Source organism: Bidens hawaiensis, unplaced genomic scaffold (genome assembly GCF_021521415.1).
Source record: "Bidens hawaiensis isolate Kalapana, Puna unplaced genomic scaffold, B.hawaiensis_p1.1 tig00031103_1, whole genome shotgun sequence".
Classification (NCBI taxonomy): Eukaryota; Viridiplantae; Streptophyta; class Magnoliopsida; order Asterales; family Asteraceae; genus Bidens; species Bidens hawaiensis.
Genome location: NW_027495210.1, coordinates 153,427 through 163,727, shown reverse-complemented (window position 1 = coordinate 163,727; position 10,301 = coordinate 153,427). Strand labels below are relative to the sequence as shown.

Here is a 10,301-nt window from a genome sequence, read left to right as displayed (position 1 = left end):
TTAAACATTACTTTTTTAAAAAGCCAAGGCATGTTTATAATACCTCAAGTCTTATGTTACAATTGGGCAGGCCAACAAACACATTAAAAGGCAAAGTGAACATAACTCTGTAAAACTACAGGCTCAAGCATGGAAAAACACAGCCATAAACGCGCTATAAAAATGACTCGAAGCTACCCAAAAATCAGCATTATCCGACAGCAAAACCAACAAAAGAGAGCACACGAAGCAAAAAAAAAAAAAAAAAAAATCAACTAAAAAAACATCGCTTTCTCCCTTTTTATGGTAAAATCTTTCTGAAAAGATGAGACCAACCGGTATCTCTGACTAATAACAATGTAACAAACAGTCTCGAAGTTAATAAATCAAACTACACATCATTGATTTTTCATTAGGTATATAATGAGAGACGAACCTAAAAAACAATTCAACGCCTAGTAAACGGATCTCTGTTTTGGAATGTACTTGGTCTTCATACTCTTGTTCCTAAACTTGGGTTTAGCATTTGCATGAACCGACGAAGTATCCGCTTGACCTTTTGCAGAATCTGATTCCGGATGACCAAGTTGCACTGGCGATTCAGGTGCTGCTGTTGTTAGAACCAACTGCACATGGTCCCCTGTAACCGCCTCTTTCCATCCTTCATTCGTAATAAATCACCAGATATTAATAAACTGATTGAAAAACATAGACCCAAAACATTTTTGAAAAAATAGGGTAAAATAATTAGGGGTGTCAATTCCTGACACGAACTGAAACCCAACACGAACCCGACACGAAAAAAATATAGGTTTTGGGTCGGCTGACACGGCCCATTTTCTTAAACAGGTCAACCCGAACCCGACATGTTTAAAAACAGGTCAACCCGAACCCAACCCCGACCCGTTAAAAAGTGGGTTGACCTGTTAACCCGTTTAACAATTTTAGAGAAGCTAATATTTTTATCTTATAAATAAGATGTATTAATTTTTAAAATTAAATACTCAGTTTTTTAATTTTTCATATATCAATTAACTTTTAAAAGTAAAACTAATTTCTTTTTACACTACTTTTATCAACTTTTTACTTCTAATAATTTCATTTAGTAGTTCTAACTGTATATTCTCTGGTTATTTCATTCGTTTGTTCTTATTTTGAGCTAAATATGTGAACCTAAGTTTGTTAACTAAGAATGAGATATAAATGCACAAAAACAATTAGATTTATCACAAATTATTAACAAGTTTTATATGAATAAGAGTAATAAATTGTTTAATTTATTACTTAGGGGCTGTTTGTTAATATCTGAATGGAACCATTCAGATGTAAACATCTGATTCATTAAGACTTCAGACTGTTTGGTTCCAAACAGAATAACATCTGAATGGTTAAAATTAGGTCTGAATCATTCAGACTTGTTGTTGCTGAATGGGACAGAGGCTCATTCAGATCTGAATGAACCAAACAGCCCGTTAGTCAGTAGATGTCACTCATTTTCGTATGTGAACGCAAAATGGGTTGACCCGAAACACAACCCGAACACGACACGAATTTAAATGGGTCGACACGACCTGACACGAATAAAAATATGGGTTCGGTTTGGGTTGAAGAATCTCAACCCGCCAACCCGAAACCCATCAACCCGTTAACCCGCCAACCCGACACGCTTGACACCCGTATAATAATTAAGCTTACTCTGGGAAAGAAAATCTTTTGCTGCGTCAACTGAAAGATTCACTAATTTATCACTGCCTTCCACTTGTACGTTAGAGACATTGGTATCCTCGCTGTCGTTGCCATTCAACTCCGACTGTTGACAACTCTCAGTAGTCAAAGTTTGGTCAACGCCTCTTGCTGACGTCACATCCTCTTCCAACATTTGACTTTTGCTAACATCTGCCAGTTGACCTCTGTTGTCATTTCGGGCCTTCCAAAGCTTAAGCGTAGTTCGGTTGGGGACATTTTGACCACCTTTTGTATTGTTTTCCGTCCTGTCGTTTTGTTGACACTCAGCAACTGTACTGTTGACGTGCTGATGACTTGCACTGTTCCTCACAATAACAGATATGGAACCAATCATCAGATGACAGCTGTTCTCCCCGGTTTGATTATTCGCATCATTGTGAACTCTGGATTTCACATCGCTTTCTGGTTTAGGTTTCTTAGTCCAAATCTTACCGCCATTATTATTATTATTATTATTATTATTAACCCTCGGTTCCCTGTGCTTGTGTGCTGGTTCCCATTTTACAAAACTGCCATTCTGATTATTATGACGACCGTTACGACCAGTTCTTTGCGACTTCGGAACCTGCCATCTGGCAAAGAAATGCTGTGAACTGTTACTCATCTTCTGTTGTTCAAGAGCAGCATGATCCGAATGATCTAAGGCTTCTTCGTTGGTTGATAACTGAATATGATCGAAGGGAGAACCTGTTCTTCCATCTGGAATGAGAGGATCAATATCTGGAGAGATTTGACGGCTGGAATTCTCTGCTGACAGGACGCTCTCAGACAGATCATATGCAGTGGATAACTCCACCTTCAGGCCATTAGACTGATCCCTTGCCCTTTGTTCTTTCTGCCTAATCTTTCTTCGTCTTTTTCTTTCTAACAACTCAGCTTGCCTATGTCAATATCATCAAAATATAAATCCAGTCTGTATATTATTTACTGTACCGGTTATCAGTGTTTTGAAAACCGGTTCAAACCGGTCGGTTGAACCGGTTAAACCGGATTTCGCACAGCAAGCCGGTATTTTGAGCCCGATATTTTTGGCCGGTTTGCTAGAACAACGTACCGGCGGTTTTTTTTGCTAAAATACCGGTTTTAAGTACGAGAAATTTTTGATGTTTGCGGCCCATATTTTTCTGAAATTTATTTTAACCCAACAATTACCATTCAAACGTGTACACACTATGACTATTGTTTTAAATTGGATTATTGGATTTAAATAATCCCACCTTTAATGGGTTGGCCAATAATAATCCCACCTCCGGTATTTCCCGCTGGCAGTCCCACCTTTTCAAGGTTTTTTGTTTTATGATCACCCGTTAAAAATAATTAACGGGTTAAGTTTTTGCTGATGTGGCTAGTGACTTGGCTTTTTCATTATCCTACATGGCTTTTACCTTTTTTCCCCCTCTCTGATTACTTACGTGTAAAATTGAATCCTCACCCATTACTAATCACTCCACACCATCCCACTCATTCCTTCACCGTCACCACTAACATGACTCATCACCATCACCACCAACCACCACCACCGTAACTACCACTACAATCCACACTCCTGCGGTGGCGCGTCAATCAGAGGGTGTTGCTGCTGCCTCGTCCTCCTCTTCTCCTTCCTCTTACTCCTAACCCTAACCGTCGTCCTAGTCATCGTCCTCGCCGTAAAGCCTAAAAACCTCAGTTCGAACTCCAACAAGTCGTCGTGCAGTACATCAACCTCGCCGCTCCGGTAGCCACCACCGCCTCACTCTCACTCGCCATTCGCATGCTCTTCACCGCCAAAAACGACAACACCGTAGGAATCCAGTACGACACCTCCACCTTTAGCATCATGTACCGCGGCATTCCCTTGGGTCGTGGCACCGTACCTGGATTCTTCCAACCGGCACACAGTGTCCATCAGATAATTTTTGTATGAGTTTGTCGTGGGTGAGGATTCAATCGATAATTAGGGCTCAATACATAATTTTGGGGGTTAAATGGGTGAGTATTACACGTAGGTAATCAGAGAGGGGAAAAAAATGGTAAAAGCCATGTAGGATAATGAAAAGGCCAAGTCACTAGCCACATCAGCAAAAACTTAACCCCGTTAATTATTTTTAATGGGGGATCATAAAACAAAAAACCTTGAAAAGGTGGGACTGCCAGCGGGAAATACCGGAGGTGGGATTATTATTGGCCAACTCATTAAAGATGGGATTATTTAAATCCAATAATCCTTTTAAATTTGAGTGCTTTTGTATTATTTTTTTTAATATAGATTAACTTTTGGATTATTTTTTGTTATGGGATCATTTACTTTTGGGTTATTTTTGGAGTTGAAGTTGCATTTATAGGAAACTAGTTTGAGGCCCGTGTACTACACGAGTAGTTCTTGAAAACACAATATTCAATAAATAATCAGTATACAAGAAACAATAAACCCGTTAAACACTATTAATACAGTCGTTGTAGAATAGTCCTTAAAACAATTTTAAAGTAAAAGATAATTATAAATATCAAATGTTCGAAAAAAAAATAGGAGTAATATTAAATTAACAAATTTTAAAACATAAATTTTAAGAATGGTAACTATTATTTTACTATTATAAATTTGTTAAAAATGTGAGGTTTAATGTGGGAGTGAGAAGTGGCAAAACTTGTAGCCTTTTATTAGAGAGTATAGATATAGATTATAAGGTAAACTATTCAACCGGTTGAACCCACCGGTCTAACCCGGTTCAACCAGTTGTACCATTTTTTAGCCCAATCCGGTACAAGTAAAATATCGGTTTTTAAAACATTGCCGGTTATACAAAATATAAACGCATATACACAATTCACAAACCTCCTCTGAGCAGCTTCCTCTTCCTCTACAAGCAACTTCTGGCATTTCAATGCTTCAACATCTTTGTCTGCAAGCCAGGCCTTTACCTAACAAGATTCAAAATATACGATAAATCATGAAAATGTTGTAGGTTCATTTTGGATCATATCTTGATAACATATGATTGTCTTAATGTGTTACTAGGGGTGTGCGTGGTGCGATTCGGTGCGGTTTTCGGCTAAAACCAAAACTTTGGATTTTGGAGTTTTTAAAACTGTTCGGTTTTGGTTTTTTTGGTTTCGGTTTTTCGGTTTTCTTTTTTGTTTCGGTTCGGTTTCAGTTTTTTCGGTTTTTGCCATTTGACCCTGATAATTTTAGGCCGAAAACTTTTTTGTTTCGGTTCGGTTTCGGTTTTTGCCATTTGACCCTGATAATTTTAGGCCGAAAAAAATATTGCCAAAAATAAACTAATTTAGGTATAAATAATTTTGTTAATTGTAAAATTATAGACTATTATACATTTGACCAAAAATATTTGAGTTACATATTTATTAAATTCTTATAAATTACTTAATATAAAATATAAATAAACAAAAATTTAGGAATTCGGTTCGGTATGGTTTTTTCGGTTTTAATTACATGAAAAACCAAAACCGAACCGTTAGTTCGGTTTTCATAAAAAAGCAAAACCAAACCGTCGGTTTTTGTTTCGGTTCGGTTTTTTCAGTTTGATTTTTTCGGTTTTTTTCGGTTTCGAATCGGTTTTTTCGGTTTCTTGCACACCCCTATGTGTTACTAATAAATGAGAAATAAAAGAATATACCAATTTTTGTTCAACAAGAAAACTTGTGCAAGCTATTAAATTTTTCATCTCAAGACCGATTTTCCCAGCTTCCCCATCGAAAACATATCTTTTCAATGATTCAGCTGTTCCGGCACACAGGAATGTTCTCTCACTAGCATCATCAAGAACACTGAATAATTCCTGAGAGGTGATTCGCGGGATGGAAAGTCTTCCTTGAATAATATCCTGCAAGTAACAGTATAAAACATTAAAACCATATAAAACTAGTAAAAGCAGCAAAAAAAAATGTTTAAAAATATAAAGAGCATTTTACCACTAGTGCAGAGCCAGCCTTCACATATACTTGTGGAAGAGATAGAAAAATCGGCTTTCGTAAGTTAGCTGCAATATTATTTACTATAGAAGAGCCTGGAACTTCCTAAATGGCAGGGGCATTAAAAAACAATAGCACAAAAAGTTAATTTATATAGCCAACATGATCCTACTAATATATAAAGGCATATTAACAAGCCAAAACTAATGAAGATTTAACATTGGGACAAAGAAAAATTTTAAAGCCCAATACCTCAAGTGTAACATCCTTGAAAGACATAATATCCTTAGCTTTGTCATCATCGAGCTGCAAAAAAACACATTGGTGAGAAAAGTGGAAGTAGCAAAAGACATTTTCAAGTCTTTAGGCTATGTGTAGTGGATGAGCTACAAAATGGGGCGTTTTGCGCCATGTGGCGCACAGTCAGCAAAGGGTAGGTTTTTGTTTTGGGGGTGTAATGGTGTTGTAGGCCTATATATATCATCATCATCATCATCGTACTCAGTATATCCCACCAATAGCAATGCTATGGTAGGGTCTGAGGAGGGTAAGATGTAGACAGCCTTACCTCTATCCCATAGGGATAGAGAGGCTGCTTCCGGTGAGACCCCCGGCTCGATAGTAGTTTTGCATCAAGCCTTGGACATAAGGCACATAACACTCAATCATCGGGACACCGGCTGATTGGTGCATGTGCCCTTGTCTTTCGGCTATCAACGCCACCACATGATGCCTGATTAACCTTCCGCCACTTTTAACGTTATTTTCACGTGATTAGTAAAATAACGTCAAAATTAGTGCAATTTTACTTTTGCCCACCCAAGGGTTCACACATACATACATTATATGCGCGCACCGCAAGCAGGGCGTTAATATACATATATATATTTCTCTCTCACAAACACAATATAATAATAATAAAAACAAAAGGAAGTGAGGCGATAAGAACCCGTCGCCCTCCACATTTCGCCCCCTTTATCGCTCCGGGGGGGGGGGGGGGCGTTGTTGAAAATGAAAATCGCCCCTTTTTGCCCATTATTCTCGCCCACTACGGGCAATCTTATACAACAATGGAAGATTACCTTATCCCAAAATGCTCCTAGTAAATCCCTGTACTTCTGAGGTTCCTAAACAATAAAGAAAACTATATGAATTAGGGACTGCAAGGCAAATAGAACTATAATCAGGTAGACATACTAGAGTGTGTATTCAAGTAAGACAACGAAACCTTATGAAAGTTCATGGACCGGCGATGCACTCTTATATGTCTCCGATAATTGATCGTTGAGCAGAACTCACGTGAACACTTATCACACTTCTGCAACTGAACCTTCATAGGAGTCAGCAAAGGCCAACCAGGAAGATCTACACATTAAAAAAAATAACACTGTCAGCTTATAGCAATATTTCTTTTAAAGTATCACGAACCGTAAGCCTAGACGGTAGACATTCTCATAGGTTTACTAATTCATATTAGCATTCAAACACATATAAATTATGAACCGCACCCTTTAATGCTGTCAACTTTTAGTGACAGATATATATTTCAAGAGGGAACTCAAGAAAAGTGGAGAACTGGGGAACTCTTCATTTTGCATGTAAAAAAATAATATAAAGCTCGATTTCACATGTAAAAAATTAGTTTTAACATAAACTTTTTTCTTGGACTTTTAGTTTATAAATACATGTAGAAGACATTTCAATAAAAAGGTAATTTTGTAAAAAAAAAAAAATTACCGATTTTTTAACTGAAAATTAAATTATTTTTTTTTTAAACGGCTTCTACATGTGTTATTTATATGTAAAAAGCTCTAAAAAGATTATGTAAAAATGTGTTTTTTACATGAAAAATAAATTTTTTTAGTATTTTTTTTACATGTAAAATGAAGAGTTCCCCAGTTCCCCACTTTTTTTGAGTTCCCTCTTGAACCTGTTCCTTATGTGTGTGAGTATGTGTGTGTGTATATATATATATATTTTGTACCTGGCTGATCAAAGGTATGAAGCAACTGTATCCACTGAGTTGGGCTATCACCGGTCCTTGAGAATGAAAATAACGGCTCTTTCCCAACCGCTTGCCTGATGAAAGTATCCAAGGAATCTGTACCCTCATCTGATTTCATGGCATCTAGATTACTGGCGCCCAAAAGTTTTGCAACAGGCATTTACGCTAAAGGAACTTTTCTCCACACCGGGACTGCGTAAAAGAATAACAAGATCATACATTAGCAATGTCAACCATGAATGCACTAGACAAAAAGTAACAACAGATAGATCGAACATTATCAGGTTGATCATATATCTGTGACAATGCAACAGTAAATGTGTAGTTTGATTAAGCTATAGTAATAATGGATAAAAAAATGATTAGACTTCTTCTTGAAATAATAAATCACCCTGTCATGTCATGTTCAGTTACACCAATACCAAAAAACCAAATGAAATAAATGCACATTTACTGTTCAGAAGGTATAGGCGGATATAAGGGAATTAGGTTCATTTGACAAATGTGCTAACTAAATAACCACAAGACTAAAGTTCAAATGAGTTGCTGGTCATATAAGGCTGCTGCAGGAATGGATTCCTCCATTTCCCTAAAACAAAAACACGGTACATGTACGTCGCGTATAGCAAAATACATACATCAGCTGTTTACACAAAGAAGACTTGATGATGTCAATCCTATGTACCTAACAGGCTAACACTATCACCAAAACATGGATGCCCAAAAATCTGAGCATCTAGAACAGTTCAAGAACACCACCGAGACATTTTCAAAATTATAACATATGACACGTTGAAGCACTTTCACAGTTAAATAATTCTCCATACTCTTAAATTATAAACATAGAACATAATCAAAACAGAAATGTGTATCCAGATAAACAAAACTTCCCCACTGTCATCTGTCAAAACAACTACAAGAACGTTAACCGACCCAAAAAACGCCTTTCATCCGCATCTACATGTAGATTATCATTTCAGTACCCACTTTCATGCCAACCATCATTTTATGCACATATGATGGAGCTGTAAACTTGTAATGTTGTATACCTATCCAATTGCACATCGTACAACTTCAATGTTAATCAACAGAAACATCGTCATCATCATCAACATCATTGTACTCAGTAAATCCCACCAGTAGTAAAGCTATGGTAGGGTCTGAGGAGGGTAAGATGTAGACAGCCTTACCTCTACCCCATAGGAATAGAGAGGCTGCTTCCGGTGAGACCCTCGGCTCGATAGTAGTTTTGCATCAAGCCTTGGACATAAGTCACATAACACACAACCATTTGGACACCGGTTGACCGGTGCATGTACCCTTGTCTTTCGGCCATCAACGCCACCACATGATGCCTGATTAACCTTCCACCACTTTTAACGTTATTTTCACGAAATTAGTAAAATAATGTCAAAATTGGTGCAATTTCACTTTTGCCCACTCGAGGGCCCACACATATATACATTATATGCGTGCACCACAACTAAGGCTTACCAATTTCAAACCTAACCGATACATATATACATTAATCAACAGAAACACTCCCACCCTAATTACAATGCCAAACCAATCTACCAATTTCAAACCTAACCGATACGAGATCCTACATTTTTACTTAATTATGCATATCCTGCAGCTTCAATGTTAATCAACCGAAAAACGCCCTAACTACAACACTGAACCAGGCTCACCAACCCTACCAATTGGAAACCTAACCGATACGAGATCCTACATTACTACATAATTAGATTCAATATAGAGACTTTCATTACAACAACTGATTAATTACAATGCTGAACCACCGATACGAGATCCTACTTAAAGACTCTCATTTCAACAATTAATTAATTAATTAATTAATTAACATATAGAATAATTGAATCAAATAATAATAATTACAGACAATAATAACAAAGAAAGTAGAATGGTAATTGATGAGATCAAACTAAAAGTGACGTGAATCAATCACGTGATCTGTGATTGATTAACAACACGTGAAATGAGTTAAACGTACCAGTGTGCAGGTGTTGAAGGCGATCTGAGACGATCGTAATAATAATTATTATTATAATAATTGAGAAAGCTGTATGTATATGTATGTATATTGTATAATATGTATGTGTATAGTTTGTGAAGAAGCAGTCGGCGAAATCTGAATTGAGAGAAAACAAAAACATAAAACACAGAAAATAAATAAATATAAAATGAGAAACAGGGAGTATTAAAAAGACTGATATAATCGTAATGTGAATCATATGATATACGTTACTTAATTAACAATTATTAATTGATATTAATAATAATTATAATACTAATTGTTATTGTTATTTATTTTAACAGCTTATAATTATATGAAAATTGACAATAAACTCATGAAATAACATTTATTTGGGATTTGGGATCAATAACCATTGTACTGTTACGAGTAGGAGGCGCACAAACCAGTTTTAAACTCAAAACCAATTCGGTTTTGTCAACAAAAGTCAAAACCGGTTTATGATCTGTTTCGGTTCGGTTGAAACCGGTTTCTTACCATGTTACGATCGGTTTTTGTTCGGGTTTGACCGGTTTTTGCCCGATTTTGGTTCGGTTAAACGGTTTTGAACCCGGTTTTGATGGAGAAAACTACAAACCGGTTCCAAACCGACGGTTTAAATCG

The 10,301-nt window shown here is 36.8% G+C and overlaps 1 protein-coding gene across 1 annotated transcript; it reads right to left on the bottom strand.

Annotated features, from left to right (window-relative positions):
• Window positions 1–346: 346 nt before the first annotated feature.
• Window positions 347–9,860, bottom strand: LOC143581565 (uncharacterized). Its single transcript, XM_077064326.1, has 10 exons — window positions 9,657–9,860; window positions 7,622–7,834; window positions 6,866–7,002; window positions 6,720–6,764; window positions 5,890–5,943; window positions 5,638–5,742; window positions 5,343–5,549; window positions 4,541–4,626; window positions 1,675–2,606; window positions 347–640 (listed from the first exon to the last, which is right to left on the bottom strand). Exons 2-10 carry the CDS (start codon window positions 7,800–7,802, stop codon window positions 435–437), a joined length of 1,953 nt encoding a protein of 650 aa, XP_076920441.1. The 5' UTR covers window positions 7,803–7,834; window positions 9,657–9,860; the 3' UTR covers window positions 347–434.
• Between the last annotated feature and the right edge of the window lie 441 nt (window positions 9,861–10,301).